This window comes from Sinocyclocheilus grahami, unplaced genomic scaffold (assembly GCF_001515645.1).
Source record: "Sinocyclocheilus grahami isolate Dianchi unplaced genomic scaffold, SAMN03320097.WGS_v1.1 scaffold91.1, whole genome shotgun sequence".
NCBI lineage: Eukaryota > Metazoa > Chordata > Actinopteri > Cypriniformes > Cyprinidae > Sinocyclocheilus > Sinocyclocheilus grahami.
The window spans coordinates 1,571,620-1,588,990 of NW_015505270.1; the positions used below are offsets into that span (position 1 = coordinate 1,571,620).

Consider the following 17,371-nt stretch of genomic DNA (forward strand, 5'->3'; position numbering starts at 1 on the left):
GTGAGGGAGGTGCATAACCATTTAAGATCTTAAAAATCAAGCAAGCATCAACCAAATGTTTAATATTATCAAAACTCAATAAATTATGTTTTTGAACTATATTGCAATAATCATAACTATTAGTCCTCTGATCAGATATTTTAAGCGTCTGTTTGTACAGAGAATAATTCGTTTTTAAAACTGTTGTGCTTGCTTGTGACCAACTAGTAAAACAATATGTAATGTGAGAAAAAAATCAGTGCATGAAAAGTTTTGCTGCTTCTACAGTGGGTACGGAAAGTATTCAGACCCCCTTACATTTTTCACTCGGTTATATTGCAGCCATTTGCTAAAATCATTTAAGTTAATTTTTTTTCCTCATTAATGTTTAAGAATGGTCTTATATGCCTGAAGTTAGCCAAATTAAATTTAATAATTCTGGCTACCTTTTTAGCATGCTTTTAAAATGTCAGTTGGGAATCTAAAATTACTCGAGTATTTAAAATCAGAAACAACCTTGAGCTTTTCTCCTTTAACAAGTACATCAGGATGAGGAATCGTTGTCAGTTTTTGTGAGAAATACATACAAATGGTTTTGCTTATTCAAATGTAATATGAGTTACTCGGCCAATCTGAAACATGGACCAATACCTCAGTTAAAACGTTCTCTGCTTGTTGTTTGTTTTTAGCATGCACATATAAAACTGTGTCATCAGCATACAGATGAACAGACTAGCGGCAAGTCATTTATATACAAACTAAACAAGATAGGGCCCAGAATTGATCCTTGAGGAACTCCAATATTACGGTTTCGGTACATTGACTATTATCAAGACGCACACTTTGCTTCCTATTTGCTAAATAAGAAGTCATCCATTTAATAGCTTCATCAGAAAAATTCAAAAGTGTGAGCTTTGAAAGAAGTACCTCATGGTTCAGTGTCGAACGCCGCCTTTAGATCCAAAAACACTGCTCCTATTACTCACCACCATTTTTTTTTTTTTTTTTGGAAGTGTCTCTGTTTTTCTTATAGCATCTCTGTAACAAATTAAATCCTACATCATCCTGATTCTTTGGTAAACGTTATTAGATGTTACTATACAGACGATTTATTTCTACACAATACCACAATGTGAGACCCTATTATGCCTAAAAGGTGTTTTATTTTGAAACTGAAATAACATTATCCAGCTCTGATTTCACAAATAACTCCCCAGAATGTCTGCTCAGGAAATCGGACACAAAAAAATCTGAATATTAAGGGCCAACAACTGTGCATTTAAATAGAGAGCTCATTTGCAATTTAAATGCTGCTGTTGTGTAAGCCTTGATGAATTGCATGTGATGTTTTTACTCATTGTTGTTTGCCGCTGCTTGGCTAAATGCTGTGAATAGGGGTTTGTTCCCTATCAGACATTTATATCTGTCCAGACTAGTTTAGTTGGTGATCATTTAGCAGTTGACCACTTTATTCAAGATGGAGCTTAATACAAATATATATATATACCCTGTTTGTTTTAGCACTCTGAACAGGAAATTATGAAAATTTAAAATATGGCCTAAAATACTAATTGATTAACGTTGCTCTGTGTAAAACATGGGTGATAACCGAATCATTGACTTGTAATGGCTTATGTTTAATGTGGCCTCTGTTTTTCTAAGCAGGGTCTAATTTATTTGTCAAATAACATCCCACGGGAACAGTCATTCTGGCATCTTTAATGAACTGCCTAAGAATGAGTCAGAATTCCAATCTGCACAATTCATGGGTGCGTCTCGCAAAACATACCCACAATGCACTACCTACGGGGCAGCAAACACTAATTGGCACTGTCTGAAGCAAAAATAGCGTGGACTGTGAGTGCATGCGTGTTTACATTACATGTGTGCAGGTTTGGTGTTGACAGTGAAGATCTCTGCTGAAACACACTGATCTTGACTGTTCTTTTACTAAGTCAAGCACGGGCCTTTGCAACCATGTAGCAATGTGATTTTAAACGCTACTAAGAACACCCAAGTTCAGGTGACAATGAAAGATCCATTTTGGTTGTAGATATATCTGCCATGTCTAGTGAATTGATTGGTTGCATACTGCAGTGTTTTCGGTCACACTTTAGTTTGAGGACGAATTCTCACTATTAAAGGGTTAGTTCACCCCAAAATGAAAATGATGTAATTAATTACTCACCCTCATGTCGTTCCAAACCTGTAAGACCTTCGTTCATCTTTGGAACACAAATAAAGATATTTTTGATGGAATCTGAGAGCTCTCTGACCCTCACATAGACCGCAACGCATCTGAAATGTTCCCAGACAGAAACGTAGCAAGGACATCGGTAAAACAGTCCATGTGACTTCGGTGACTCAACTTCAGTTTTGCGAAGCTATGAGAATACTTTTTGTGCACAAAGAAAACAAAAATGATGACTTTATTCAACAATTCTTCTCCCCCGAGTTACTGTCTTCCGCCATTTTGGAGAGTCTCACAAAAATAAACAAATTTCAAGCATAGATAAAATCTCTCCGCTCAGTCGCTCCACTCGTATACCGTTCATGCTCATCAGAACAGCAAAGTCCACTCAAAAATTGAGCCGATAGGAAACATGGATGTAGTACAGTATTGTTTCTGTCTGCAATAGCCCTACTGTGTTGTAACATGGTGTGGTATATGGGCAACTCTGGTAACGCTGACCTCTCATTCATTGATCTGCTAACCGCTATGTTATGCTCGCGTGTTCTGATAATATTAGCTTTCTAGGACTAAACATTATTTGGATAATTGGTAAAAAAAAAAACATTTTTTTTTTAATATCTTAACCCTACTGTTAGACCTACCTGAAAAACTAAAAAGCAGTTTATTTAATTCGAAGGCCTGTCATTATTTTTCATTTGTGCTATTATTATTAATTTCTTTATTTGTTCTTATTTTATTACTGACTGCTTGTCATTTTTTTTATTCAATTCCAAGTTTGAAATCAAGCTATCTCATGCTACTGCACCAAAATTACCCCACTGTAAAATAAAAAACACTGAGTGAGCAAAAATTTGTGAGATAGCTAGTTATAATGGTAATTATATAATGTTTACATATGTATAAAAGTCTACATTAAAATCTGTCGTATAAATGGGTCTCTTCGTTAGAAATTAGCCTACTGATTGCCACCAATTTTTTTTATAATATAAAAAATATCTGTATGACATTATACTCTGCAGTTCTTCCCTGTTGTACCGAATATCTATACTTTTCAAATTATCATATCGAAGTTAGAAATTCAAATATTGTGACAAAATTAATTTTGTAGGGTGCCACAAGTTTGTTAAAATTTCCAACGGGTGCCGCGACTAAAAACTAGTATTTTTTGCCATTTGGCTTTTGACATGCATGTTATAAATAATGTTCCAGGACTATTAGTATTCACTCATTATTTACTTTCAGTAGTCATGGCTACTTTAAAAAAAAAATAATAATAATAATAGTATTTTCTGCCATCTTAAGAGACAAATGAGCATGTCTGAAGAATGTGATAATTCCACAAGCACAGTATATGGCAGAGCAGTTCAAACGTTCTGAGAAAATAGCAGCAAGAACACCTGTGAGCACATCTATGAGTTCCCCCCGCTCTCAGAGGATCTCAGTAAGTGCCAGTGTCAGATGTAACCCCTGAGCAAATTGCAAATACTATTATGAAATGGCGATTGTTTGTCTACATCACAGTGTTGACATATGCCATTCAAATGGAATGGGACAACTGTTCATAAGTTATATGAAGTCAATCCAATCATAAATGAATGGGCTTTTGCAAATTTTCTTTTGGAGTGATCAGACCGTTTACACAAGATGCCGTGTTGGTTATGCCAGACTTATTCGTTTGTTTTTGTGGAAAGGTGATGAACCACCAATTTGTACTTTTTGTAATTTCATTTTGTTAGAATGTACTGCTTTAAATGTCACTGTCAGCGTTTTTACTCAAAGTTCTCTAATGGGTGTTTCACCAGGAATAATCTTAAATCAAATATTGAAATTAAAAATCTTATACAATGTTTGTTAAATTTATGTGAGTTGGTTGTCAATTGTTTTTCATTACTACTGTATGTTACTATTGTCTCTTTTAAAATCCATTGATCTTGTCATGAAAATAGCCATAGATGGTGGTATGGCAATAAAAATAAGTGAAGACCGCTAAATATACTGTTCAAAACTAAGTTGGGTCCCACTTTATATTAAGTGGCCTTAACTACTATGTACTTACATTTAAATTAATCACTTGGTACAATGCACTTACTGTGTACATGTTTTTACATTGTACTTATATTTTAAAAATGGCATGCATGTAATTACATCTGTAATTTCTGTAATTACATTTATAATTACACTGTTGACCCATCCCTTACACCATAACCCACCCTTAAACCTACGCATACCACCAAACCTGTCATTAACCTTACCCCATCCCACACCAATAGCCGCAAAAGTGTTTTGCAATACAATATAAACACTAAGTACATTGTACTTATTTTTTGATGCAAGTACATAGTAGTTAAGGCCACTTAATATAAAGTGGGACCCTAAGTTGTAAAGGGAATGGACTTTTTTTTGTTTTTGAAAGAAGCCTCTTATTAACAAGGCTGCATTTATTTGATCAAAAATGCAGTAAAAACGGTAATATTGTCAAATTATTTGTTCGATACAAAGCTGAATTTTCAGCATTCTTACTCCAGTCTTCAGTGTCACATGATCCTTCAGAAATCATTCGGATATAGTTTTTTTGACTTCATAACACAGTAATGAATATAGCACAAAAAATATTAAGATTATTCAAAGCAAGTTCATTATAGAAAAGTATTAATATATACAAAAATACATTGAGAGAGATATATTGACGTATGTATTTGAGTATATTAATAGACCCAGAAAGAAATTAACATGTCATTGACCTACCAGCGTCTATGAAAGGAAAACACTGTAGCTTTTAAAAAGCTTAATTATTGTTTGTGTATCACTTTATCCATGGTGATTTGAGCTCTCTGACGTGTTTTCTCTTTATTTCAGTACGTGAGATGATCCTCCATCCTTACGAGACGCAGTCTGACAGCTTCTACTTTGTGGACAACAAGCTGGTCATGCACAACAAAGCAGATTATTCATACAGCGGAGGCCCTTAGGACAGCCGTGGGAGGGGACTGAGGCAGAGCGTTTGACTGACAGACCTAAGAACCAATCACATGTCTTTGTCCAGCAGTCACACCCTCCTTGAATCAGTGTCATAGACCAGTGTTTCCCAACATTGGTCCTGGAGGCCCCCAACACTGCTCATTTTGCATGTCTCCTTTCTCTGACACACCAATTTCAGGTCTTGGAGTCTCTACTAATGAGCTGATGACCTGAATCAGGTGTGTTTGATTAAGGAGACATGCAAAACGTGCAGTGTTGGGGTGCCAGGGACCAGGACCAGGGTTGGGAACCACTGTCATAGACGACTGCCTGCAGTGCGTCATGCCTGTTTTTGAGATCTAGAGGGTCGTATCATAAGGTCTTATCCAATGCATACATATCCTATTCTGATTTCACACTGCCATCATTCACATCAGCAAATATAGATATTAAAGTGTTTTTGTATAAGCAAGGCACTGTAATGTGAATGGTACTTAGGTTTTCTATTCATCATGTGCGTGTGTATGTGTGGGTTTTGATTCAATGATTGTGTGTGTATGTGTGTGAGGGTGGTGTTTAACTCTGATAAGACCATTATATATATATCGTTGATGTTGATGAGTATTTCTTTCCCTGTCAGAATAAGCTACATCATATTTCATGATATTTATGAACTTTTCATGCTGAATATGATATGATTTTATGGTGAGACCTTGACATAATTGATAGATTTGTGTTGCATTAGATATATTTTGATACGTGAACAAACTATTTGTGTGGATAAAAACAAGTCAAATCAGTTCAAACATTCATGGTGCGCAACCTTCATTGATCTGTCGAAACGAAGGACTTTTGCTTTCAAAGGTCTGCATAAAGTTTCTGATTATACATAATTCACACTGCAAACGAGAGGTTGTGTAGATAAAACAACATTGTGAAAAACGCCTACTGAAAAGGGAACACGGCACGCGTTACAAGCCTTGACATTTCAAACGTCTGGTTCGTGTGGTTTCTTTTTTGTCTTCGTTCAAAACAAGAGGAAAGAAATGGCCGTTTAAAGAACAGTAGTTCAAAGAAATCCAGAGATGTGGTCTCTTCTCATCTCTCCATCTAGCATTTCCTTTCTCACACATTCCAGCGAACCAGACCCTTCATGGCGGTTTAGTGCACATAGCAGAGGTTCGATTTAACATCTTATCCAAGGATGTGTTGCATCTATGATCCTTGTATTCATAGTGCAAAAAGTGCATTTAGGAGAATGATTTTCATGTTTTTGGTTTATGAATAAAGAGGAGGCTTTCAAAGACTTCTATAAGCGTGTAAAACGGAGGAACAACTTGAAAAATTTTTCTAGTCAGATGTAATATGTGCTTTATTTATGATTGTGATTTATTGTAAATGATTTTGGGGGGGGGGATGAAACGTATGTTTTGGACAGTTCAAATGGCAGTCTGGAATAAAAGAGAAATAAATGTGTTGAATTTTTTTGAAATGATTGAAGTTGTCTTTTTTTTTTTTTTTCCCCCATAGCCTTTTATTTTCTTATAAATGTTTTTCATATTCTTCATTTAGTGCTTAGCACTAGTTTATATTTAAATTATACGCGTTACTGTTAAAAAATGGGTTCAGTAAGAATTTTTTTTAAGGTAATCAAAGCTTTTGTTGTTGAAAAAAAAACTATTTCCAAACAATGCTGTTCTTTTAGAGTTTGCGTCCTTCAAAATATCGCCCCAAAAAAGCGTATCATGGCTTCTACAAAAATATTAAGCACCTATATACAACTTTTGCATCAAAATTGGTATATTAAAATGATTTCCAAAGGCTCATGTGACACTGAAGACTGGAGTAATGACTGCTGAAAGTTCAGCTTTGCATCACAAGATTTTATTTAATAAAATAAATATAGCCTTGGTAATCAAAAACCTAAACTTTTTATCAGTAGTGTAATGAGTTAAAAAATATATATTTTTAAAAAAAATCTGTAAAATATATGCAGGTCCAAAGATTTGCAATTTTTCTTTAATATAAATGACACTTTCTGAGATAATTAAATACTTGAAATCAATTCCCAACTATATTGTTGCTGCAGGCTGTAAATTAAATTTCTCACAAGACTGCACAAAATTAGTTTTATTTGAGAAAAGGCACATATTCAGAAAGATGCTGTGACATTTATGTTTCAAGTATTTACTTCTACAAAGTAGGGACAACTACTTAACAGATTAATATTTTACGATTCAGCTGTGTATTAAAATGTATTAAATAGACTGATCCAAAAAGGGATCTAAAATATAAAAGGTCTTGTCCAGACCCTATAAATTAATTTACTTTTCGTGAACCAGCACAAATGAAAGACCAGAAAACATACTTGTGAAAACCAAACCCACTGAGAATGTAGGAGAAAAAAAGCTCTGTATGAACCAGATTTTGCCCACACTGGCCTAGCAAGAGTGCTACATGGAAGCCAACTCACATTTCCTCATACTTTAGTGACTTTAAATATGTAAATAAGTGATACAGAATTTCGAACACTATGGAGGCAGTAAATCCTTACGTGCCACTTATATAGTGCTTGAAAAGATACCGTCTAAAGCAGGGCTGTCCAAACTCAGTCCTGGAGGGCCGGTGTCCTGCAGAGTTTAGCTCCAACCCTAATCAAACACACCTGAACCAGCTAATCAAGCTCTTACTAGGCGTAGAAACTTCCAGTCAGGTGTGTTGAGGCAAGTTGGAGCTAAACTCTGCAGGACACTGGCCCTCCAGGACCGAGTTTGGACAGCCCTGGTCTAAAGGTTTGAGGAAAAACTGAGCTTTTGCTCCAGAGGGCATTGATGAGGAGACGGACGCTACATTAGGGTGACCATACGTGCCATTTTCCCAGGATTTCCCTGGCCAGGATTTCTATATTGCCTAAAATATCTAGGTATTTTGATGTCATACACCGATCGGTCCGCACACGCAAACAAAGCCAAAACCTAGATATTTTAGGCAATATAAAAATCCTGGCCAGGACGCGTCCTGGGAAAATGGCACGTATGGTCACCCTACGCTACATGCTCTGCATACTGTGACCCTTTTGTCCATTTAATGATGGTATTTTTTGGAGTAGCTTCCTTTTCCCCCTCTCTTTCCCTTCAGTGTTCTCATGAAACCAAAGAATTGGATGTGAAGATTTTCATGGTGTACTTGTTGCATTTGTGGTGTTGGCCCATGCGGGAAAGGTTCCTAGATTAAACATAGCCATTCCCCATGTGTTGATGCCAAGGTTGATGCTTAGAATGCCAATGATGTTGAGAATGAAGCCTGCCTTTGCCTTCAAACAATAAGAAAATACAATTATCCACAAATCCTTCCGTAAGCAGTGCCTCAAAAATGTATTTTGACATTTAACTCCCAGTTAAACTTCCACTGGAAAGACTCGTGTAACGTGTGTTCAACCATACCATATCCAAGACTTTGAGGTTGCCATAGGAGAAAGCGATGGCGTTGGGTGGAGTGGCTACAGGAAGCATGAAAGCCAGCGATGCGCTGATGGTGCAGGGCAGCATCACGTAGAGAGGATGGAGCCCGATGGTTGTGGCCTGCAAATAGAGACGGCATATTATTAGCAAGTTATATTTTTGATGCGGTAGATATCTTTAGGCTAATTCAGGCTGTGATAAATATGTTCTCTGTAAGCCGTGTACTCACCATAAAGGCTAGAATGGGCAGGAACAGCGTGGTGGTGGCTGTGTTGCTGGAGCATTCTGTGAATGTTCCCACCAGGAAACACAGGATCAGAGAGATGGCGAAGGGTGGGATGCTCTGCAGTGGGGCCAGACTTTCACCCAGCCATTTTGACAGTCCAGACACCTACACAAATATATAAAAAATATGAATATAAGTTAAAGGGGTCCTATTATGCTCTTTTACAAAGTCTTGATTTTGTTTTGGGGGTGTACTAGAACAGGCTCTCATACTAAGTTGTTCGAAAAACACATAATTTTTCACATATTTTACATTATTACAACACCTCTCTCCCCAGTCTGGCATGAACGGCTCGAATAGTTCCTGTATCAAATGAAGGCCCGCCTTCTGAAATACGAAATGTGCTGTGATTGGTTAGCTGGGCCAGTGCGTGTTGTGATTGGCAGCACTCGGCGACCTGGTCGAGAAATGTCATGACCCTTACCATAGCCGCCTGCGAGCTTCAGTGTATATATTGCGTCAAAATCAAATCAATTTGAGCGTGATTTAAACCTGGATGATTGTAGCCACTCTAAGTTCGTCTGCCTTGGGAAAGCTAGTGTGTCTCCGACATAGTAATAACACTTGTTGCCTTCTCTAGTGCAGCTCAACCAGGTCTCGTCCCATTCGTCTGTATTTGTGATATCACAAATCCCGGAAAATATGCGTTGTAGTCCAAACGAGTCATTCGTTGTAGTTTTTGAAAAGGGATTTCTGTTAAATAAAATATCTCCTTTTGAATTGGACTTTGAACTTTGTAACTTTGCAATTCTTTTTTATGCTCAAACAGCAACATTACAGACTAACTAAAGTTGAAAAGGCATAATAGGACCCCTTTAAGTCATCTTGTGTCCCACACGCTGGTTGAGAACCACGGTATTATATTAAATTATACCTCACTTCCTCTTGCCAAGGCAAATCCTCCACCCAGGAGCAGCACTATGTTCCAAGGCATGTGTTCCTGTACCACCTTCCAGTTTAGAAGAGTGGGAGTACCCCTCAGTTTGTTCTTCTTGTCCTTCTTCTGTTTTTCTTCTTTTTAATAAAACAGACAGTCCAGTAAATTTGGTTTAAGACCTAGTTTAAACTGATGACACAATTTTTCGTTCAAATACTCTGAATGCAGAAGCACCTTACCTTCCCCCACTCCTTCAGCTTCTTCATCATGTTCATCATTTGCACTGACAGAACATGAACAGTGTAGCCGAGATGGAATGACGAAGAACAGGGTTGACATGAAAATGGCCACAGTGCCATCGGTGACATATCTTCACCGAGGAAAATAGAAAGAAATTAATATGCAAAGAAGAGAACTTTTTTATGTGAGCGATTTCTTAAAGGTTTTTGGGTGAAGTTTACTCACTGTCCATTTTTGTTAAAGAGCTCAGTAGCCCAGCCTGGCATGAACCCTGGTTCTCGTGTGAACCACAGGATCACCAGGGTCACAAAGATGACAAGCACTGCGCCCTCAGCAAAAGATATCGGGCCCAACTTCTTGTATTCATTTTTCATCACTCTGTAAGCTTCTTTGTCTCCCTCATTTTTCAAACCGCAGCCAAAACTGTTTTTTAAGCTGAAAAACAAAATCACCTCAAATTGAAATAATCTAATAACACTTACTTTATGTCCTAGACACACTATGTAATTTAATGTAAAGCATGCAAGTTACTTACTTAAATCCCAAGTACATGAACTGCAGCCAAAACCAAGAGAGCGCAAGCATCAGCACCATGTTAGGAAAGGCAAAACCGAACCAGCTGGCAAAGTTGATCACGTCATTGTTATCTGGAAAAATGCTGCAAAAATATGTGTGAGAAGAGACCTTGCTCCATTACTGTATGCACATTTGTATGTTGTAGGTCTAACAGTTTGTGTGCACAACAATGCACAATATATATATGTATTATTATTAAAATAACAGGATATTTGACAAACATACTCATCCATCTGGCCCTTGAGAATAAGATTTGGTGTGGTGCCCGTTAGGGTAGCAGTTCCTCCAATGCTGGCAGAGTAACACACAGATAGACTCATTACTTTAAAGAGACGAAGGTACTTCACTTCACGTTCTTTCCTCCTGCGTTCAGAGAGTGCATTGATTCTTGCCTCCAGATCTGGGTTGTCTGTCAAAATTTAGAACAGGTGGGATGTAAGTTTTAAGACGAGTTTTCTTGTTGCTATTTTACCAATCAGTGGTAATAAAGCACTTAATAGGGATATGGAAACACATAATAAATATCAGTCATAAAAAGTGAAACTGAAGTGAAATAAGTTGTAGGAAAAAGAAGGAAATGGTGTTTACCATCAACACCCTTTAGTGGCAAACCATCAGGATTTAGAAATGCTTCGAAACCCAAACAGTATGAGTACAGTAACCTCATTCGCAGAAATCACACAGATTTGAAGCTTTAAAAAAAAATATATTTAAGATGGTATAGACCTTAATTAGGGTGCCATATTGAATTGAACGAGGATGAAAATGAGGCTGTAAAAGATAGACTTGCAGTCTTTACAATGGAATGCTTTAATTTAATAAAGGTCCTAGATCATTTAATTTCGTAACTGACAACTTTCCAAATTGTTTTATGGTGTTTTTGTCTAATGATTTATTTCTTTTTCTTTTTCGGAAAGACATTTGGTCAGCTGAAAAATTTATATATAACTTCTATACTTCTATCACTCACAACCTAATTATTTTGTAAAAAATTAAATATTATGCTACACTGACTAAAGTCTACAGTTTAACATTATAAAATAATAAATTCATTTCAATTCAGTGACCACAAATTTATTTATTTATTTGTTGTGCAGCAGAGTAATAATAATAAAAAAAAATTTTTAAAATGTCAACATGTTGGACTTACTGTTGGGTTTGTCTCCAGTGACATTGTCCAAAGGATGTTTGATGTTGACCTCGGTCAACTCAAATGCTTGGTTATCTTGGCCTTCCCTAAGCTCTTTCTCATCGCTGTCGGCCTCTGTGGCACTGAGCTGTTCTAGAACAGCTTGAGAAATGGGCAACATCATGGCTGTGGTGGCCGTATTGCTGATCCACATTGAGAGGAAGGCTGTTACGATCATGAACCCCATCATCAGCCTGCAGAAGTTAACAGAGAGCAAAAACAGGTGAGTGTGTGAGTGAGACAGAAATAAAGTAGGCTATAAGTTTTCAATGTGTTTGATCTTACAAAGCAGGCCGAACTCCAAATATTAGGAGAACACTCAGGGCGATACGCTTATGAAGATTCCAGTGTTCAACAGCTATAGCCACCAGCAGACCCCCAATAAACAGCATGTTGGTGTCCTTTAGGTACTCAACACACACCTGAAAGACAAAGTAACAGTTACATATGTGACCGTTAAGTCGCTGGGGTATATTTGTAGCAATAGCCAAAAATACACTGTATGGGTCAAAATTATAGATTTTTCTTTTATGCCAAAAATCATTAGGATATTAAGAAAAGATCATGTTCCATGAAGATATTTTGTACATTTCCTACCATAAATATATCAAAACTGAATTTTTGAATAGTAATATGCATTACTAAGGACTTCATTTGGACAACTTTAAAGGCGGTTTTCTCAATATTTCGATGTTTTTGCACCCTCAGATTCCAGATATTCAAATAGTTGTATCTTGGCCAAATACTGTCCTATTCTAACAAACCATACATCAATGGAAAGCTTATTTATTCTTACTTCAGTCTTACTTAAGACTGATTTTGTGGTCCAGGGTCACATATTTAGTTCTGCTCAGTATGGCTTCGGTTTAAAATGCAGTACTAGCCTGCTGTTTACTATATAGAGTGTGCACTGTACAGAGGACATGGTGATATGAAAAAAAATGTGATATTAGGAAAAATGATATTTCAATGCTTTTTTTGCTGTCTCGCAAAACTTTGTGTTCCGTTGTGAAACATTTGTGCTGCAAATAATGTGAGAAAATTGCTTTTGCAACACTTTTTCAAGAGAATGAAAAAGATTAATAATTGAATGCAAAGTTTCTCGGGGGAACACAACACATTTTCGTGTATTATATACACACTTATTTTAAACAATTGCTATGGGATTAGTTTGCTTTTCCATTATTTTAGGGTATAAAATGATGCAAAATGCTAATTATGTTTTTTTTTTTGTATGATACCTTTCCAGATTCCATGATGCCCATCATTGGGAAGAGGATGACAGGCAGCAGAGCAGTGATGGCCAGTGGCATGCACTCTGTACACCAGTACAGCGCCATCAGGATGATGGCAAAACCACATCTTGCCTCCTGAAGAACAGAAGTGTCACAGTGTGAGTGAACTAGGGAATACATCACCTATTCAAGTAGCAGCGGGACACATTTCTATAGAAGAGAATTATTGGATGTGAATGAGATGCATAACACATCAAAGATGCAATCTCAAGTCTATGGCAATCCTCTCATCTTAGGTTGTCAAAGAGGAGGAAAGTGTGTGATTCAATTCTGTTAAAAATCTATTACATCTGGTGAAGGTACGAGGGGTCACTACTGTATCTCTTGAAGACCTATTTAGACTCATCTATCTTTATATGGCCAAAAAGTATATTGTGATAGCTTGTTATGTAAATCAATGCTTTGATCTTTATAGCAGTACAGTATAGCAGACTACTTACATAAAATAAATATAAAAATTAGTCATCATATAAATATCAGTCATCACTCTATATCTCCCAATATTATGACTTAGTAAGATGATATTTAAAAGATATTTCATATTTGATTAGATCAAATTTTAACCTCAATCCAGTAAATCTATTTTGAAATATTACTAAAAATATAAAGGTTATTCGTATGTTTACTTTATAAAAATTGGTAAATATTTCACAGCAAAAACACACATGTACCCCGACCTGAAGGTGAACATTTTTTAAATTATACTAAAAGGTCTTTCACTTGCTAAAAAGTATAAACTATCAGACGGCGGGAGGCATGTACAGTACAAGATTGTGTATAACAGGTTTTTCAGGAAAGGTTTGATCATGCTTTTTTTAATAAATTCAAACATCTTAATAAGAGTATGGAAGTATACTGTGGTGCATGATGGGTTGTATAACAATCATATCTTGTGTAAGGGCTTTTAAAAAAAATAAAAAATAAAATGCATTCAGTAGTTTAGCCACTTGGGGTTCTTAAATGTCTGATTATTCCTTTTTACTCCAATAATTGAGTCAAATATCCAGTTTTGTTCAATATTTTTTCAGCTGAAACTCTCTAGGTCAAAGTAACCTGGTCTCCAGGTCTTGAGTAACTTTGGGCCATATGACTTTAAATTCTTTGTTTGTGACTTGAGGATGACCTCTGCAAGCTGTGTAAATAAAGTGTCCAGCATGCCACAGTTCATAAATAAGAACAGTGCATTTTTCAGCCATCATTCAGCTGCTGATGAGGCTTATTTTTTCAATTTATTTTATTTTTTCAATAATCTTTTATATTATTATTTTTTTAATGTTTAGATGTCACATTGTCATATTTCAGTCATTTGGCTATATAAATTCACAAACACAAAATGTAGATGCATAGAGAATCAGTTTTGCTTAAGATGTTCATGACAAGGACTTTGCAGAAGATTTTCACAAAATACTTCTGCTCCAGCAGAAAAGTACTTACCGGAGTTGGGAAGACCAGCGGCAGGGGCAATATAAGAAGGGGGGTGATGAAGATGATGAAGTAGTTTCTGTTAACCCACAGCCAGCGTAGAACTGATGCCATGTCTCCTGGCCCTCAGCTGCAGATGTCAGGTGTGTGCTAGATGGAGAGTGCTGGAGAGTGCTGATGGTGTGAGTGCAGCAAAGGAAGTCGAGCATGATCAATGTGTTTATAGGCATCGTCACAAAACGAAAATTAAACATTAACTGTGTGAACAAGGGGAGGGTAAATAGGGGTATGAAGAAGGGGAGGGTAAAAGAGATGGCAAACAAAAAACATTAACCCTTTTGTTATCTTTTTTTTAAAGCCACAATTCATTGTTTTGTTGGAACACAGACTAATGGATTTATTGAAAGCATATCTGAACTTTTCACACTGCCAATGTCATCATGGAAGAACAGGTGTCACCCTGATAAGGGTTTCTCTTACACTAGAGATATGTAAAGAATGTTTCTGTTCACTTCTGGGAAAATAAGAGACTAAAGTACTATATTTTATGAAAATATAATTGTCCGTGTGCTGGCTTTTAAAGGGGTCATATGATGTTGCTAAAAAGAACATTATTTTGTGCATTTGGTGTAATGAAATGTGTTTTAAGGTTCAAAAAACACATTCTTTTCCACATACTGTACATTATTGTTTCTCCTCTATGCCCCGCCTTTCTGAAACATCGGTCTGAAAAGTGAGGTGTGCTCTGATTGGCCAGCTATCCAGTCTGCATTTGTGATCGGAGAAATGACAAACTACAAGTGCTACTCTACACTGCTCAAAACTCGTGTTTGAATAATGCAGTGCAAGCACAGTAAAATAAAGAATTTTAAAAAAGGAAAATCCAACAACAGAAATTATTGTGATACAGTCTATAGTGTAGAGCAGCTAATGGAGATACAGTGCTATTTCCTCCAATTATTTCAGCACCTTGGTCAGCACACCTGTCATATGAATCTGAACAGCATTTTTAACATCTTTTGATGCAAATACTTCCGTAGTGGGCTTAAAGACCTTCCTCACTATAGCTCAAGGCTCTTATATATAAATGTTTTAAATACTCATCTCTAATTTGTTTCATCAGAAAGTTAAAGACTGAACATCAGCCGTGTCTATACAAACACAGCGAGTTGAGTTGCTCAGACAGTGGAATCAATAGTTGGCAGCTCAATAGTAGTTCAATAGTTTATTTAGGCCACTTACACATTCCCACTTATTACAGTTATATTCACTATTACCCGTATGCATTTCAGACCTATTTGGTTACATCCTTGTTAAATGTTCTTAACTTTAAATTAACTAAAAGGCCTTAATCATAACATGAAGGATTAATGGTAACAGGACAATTTTGTAGTAATCATTGATTTTTTTTTTTTCAGACTAAACAAACGGGGTGGGTGACTTTTGGAGCCATCGATCGGCACAGATGTCTGAGCTGTCCTCTGTCATTCTTACACACTGGTGATTCTAGAGCATTTCAGGCACTCGCTGCTGACAGATGTGCCATTAAAAATGAAATTTGGGATTTTATTGTGCCTTGTTTTGGCGACTTGTTTTGCTGCAGAGGGTGAGTGTCCCACAAGCTGCTTCATTATTATTCTTATTGAGCTTTCAAGGTGTTTTTAAGTTTTTAAATTTTCCACAGAAACATGCACGGGACGCTGTCAGAGTGGCTTTGATCCTACAAAGAAATGCCAGTGTGATAGAATGTGCAAGTACTATGGAAGTTGCTGTGAGGATTTTGACAGCGCTTGTCGAACAAAAAGTAAGAACTTAATTAATGTACATTCAAATAGTAATAAATGTCAACCTTTTAATGATGCATTTTTATATACTGTACACTATGGTAAGATTTTGTAATGTTTTTTTTAAAGAAGTCTCTTATACTCACCAAGGCTGCTTTTATTTGACAAAAATATAATAACAGTAGTTATATTATAAAATATGATTACAATTTAAAATGGGTGTTTAAATATATTTTAAAATGTCATTTATTCCTATGATGGCAAAGCTGAATTTTCAGCAGTCGTTACTCCAGTCTTCAGTGTCACATGATCCTTCAGAAATCATTCTATGTTGATGATTTTCTGCTGTTAATATTTTTGTTTGAAATAAAAAAGAAAATATAACACTGTACAAACCTTTACTGTCACTTTTGATCAATTTAATGTCATTCTTAATAATAATTTTTTTTAAAAATTTTTACTGACGCCAAACTTTTCAACAGCAGTGTATGTTTGTATTTGAATGTACTGAATGTAATGTTTAGTATTTATTTATTTACTATATAGTACTTTCTACCAGAGGTGTAAAGTATTGGAGTAAATGTACTTAGTTACTGTACTTGAATATCTTTTCGGGTACTTTGTAGTTGTACTGAGTATCAAAGATATTAGCAACTTTTACTCTTTACTCCACTACATTTTTGATCGAGTATCTGTACTCTTTACTCCACTACATTTGAAATGAGTGTTGCAGTTACAAATTACATTTTGCATGGACCTAGCTTTTTCTGCGGCAGTTTATTTCTGCTACAAAAGACGTGATACTGCCTATTACAGGCCACTGAAAGTACTGCGTTTTGCCCTTACTCACCCAAACTTGTCAACAAGGCTACTTTATGTGAATGCGAGTTCCTTAGCAAGTATTTGTGAATCACAGGTGTTTTATATATGAGATGAGGACATGACTGCAGCCGGCAATGAGGCCCAAACCAGCACATCCAGTGCAAGAAGGCTTCACCTTTTTAATTTGACTTAACATTATTTTATTTATCCATTATACCGAAGAGACCTTTTTGGAAGATATTGTTTTTGTTTGTTTGTTTTGTTTTGTTTTGTAATTTTGAGGTGTTC

General features: G+C 36.3%; 2 protein-coding genes and 1 long non-coding RNA gene across 4 annotated transcripts in view; 2 read left to right on the top strand and 1 right to left on the bottom strand.

Moving 5' to 3' along the window:
- Positions 1-3,555: 3,555 nt before the first annotated feature.
- LOC107587223 (uncharacterized) lies at positions 3,556-5,097 on the top strand. The gene is made up of 2 exons (XR_001609452.1): positions 3,556-3,614; positions 5,030-5,097. It is a non-coding gene; the product is annotated as an uncharacterized lncRNA (long non-coding RNA).
- Positions 5,098-6,763: 1,666 nt separating this feature from the next.
- The window catches only part of LOC107587225 (vitronectin-like), a 16,485-nt gene continuing 5,877 nt past the window's right edge, over positions 6,764-17,371 (top strand). Inside the window, exon 1 of the mRNA XM_016274922.1 lies at positions 6,764-6,777. The gene's annotated coding sequence lies outside the window, so the exon portion shown is untranslated. The remainder of the gene's footprint in view (positions 6,778-17,371) is intronic.
- On the bottom strand, positions 8,182-14,654 carry LOC107587224 (solute carrier family 13 member 2-like). 2 transcript variants are annotated; one of them, XM_016274921.1, is made up of 12 exons: positions 14,490-14,654; positions 13,002-13,130; positions 12,046-12,182; positions 11,722-11,954; positions 10,797-10,980; positions 10,531-10,653; positions 10,221-10,430; positions 9,995-10,125; positions 9,753-9,889; positions 8,822-8,983; positions 8,575-8,712; positions 8,182-8,444 (listed from the first exon to the last, which is right to left on the bottom strand). In XM_016274921.1, the coding sequence occupies exons 1-12, from the start codon at positions 14,589-14,591 to the stop codon at positions 8,307-8,309; spliced, it is 1,824 nt and encodes a 607-aa protein (XP_016130407.1). In that variant the 5' UTR covers positions 14,592-14,654; the 3' UTR covers positions 8,182-8,306. The 2 variants fall into 2 exon arrangements, with proteins under 2 accessions (XP_016130407.1, XP_016130406.1); XM_016274920.1 differs by having other exon boundaries at positions 9,753-9,892.

What these genes read in the sequence shown, in the direction of transcription:
- LOC107587224 (XM_016274920.1), bottom strand. Translation starts at nt 14,591, where the DNA reads ATGGCATCAGTTCTACGCTGGCTGTGGGTTAACAGAAACTACTTCATC. An exon ending in CGCTGGTCTTCCCAACTCCG is followed by an intron (nt 13,131 to 14,489) that starts GTAAGTACTTTT and finishes TCTGTTCTTCAG; the next exon opens with GAGGCAAGATGTGGTTTTGC. An exon ending in CACTGGAGACAAACCCAACA is followed by an intron (nt 10,981 to 11,721) that starts GTAAGTCCAACA and finishes AAATTTTGACAG; the next exon opens with ACAACCCAGATCTGGAGGCA.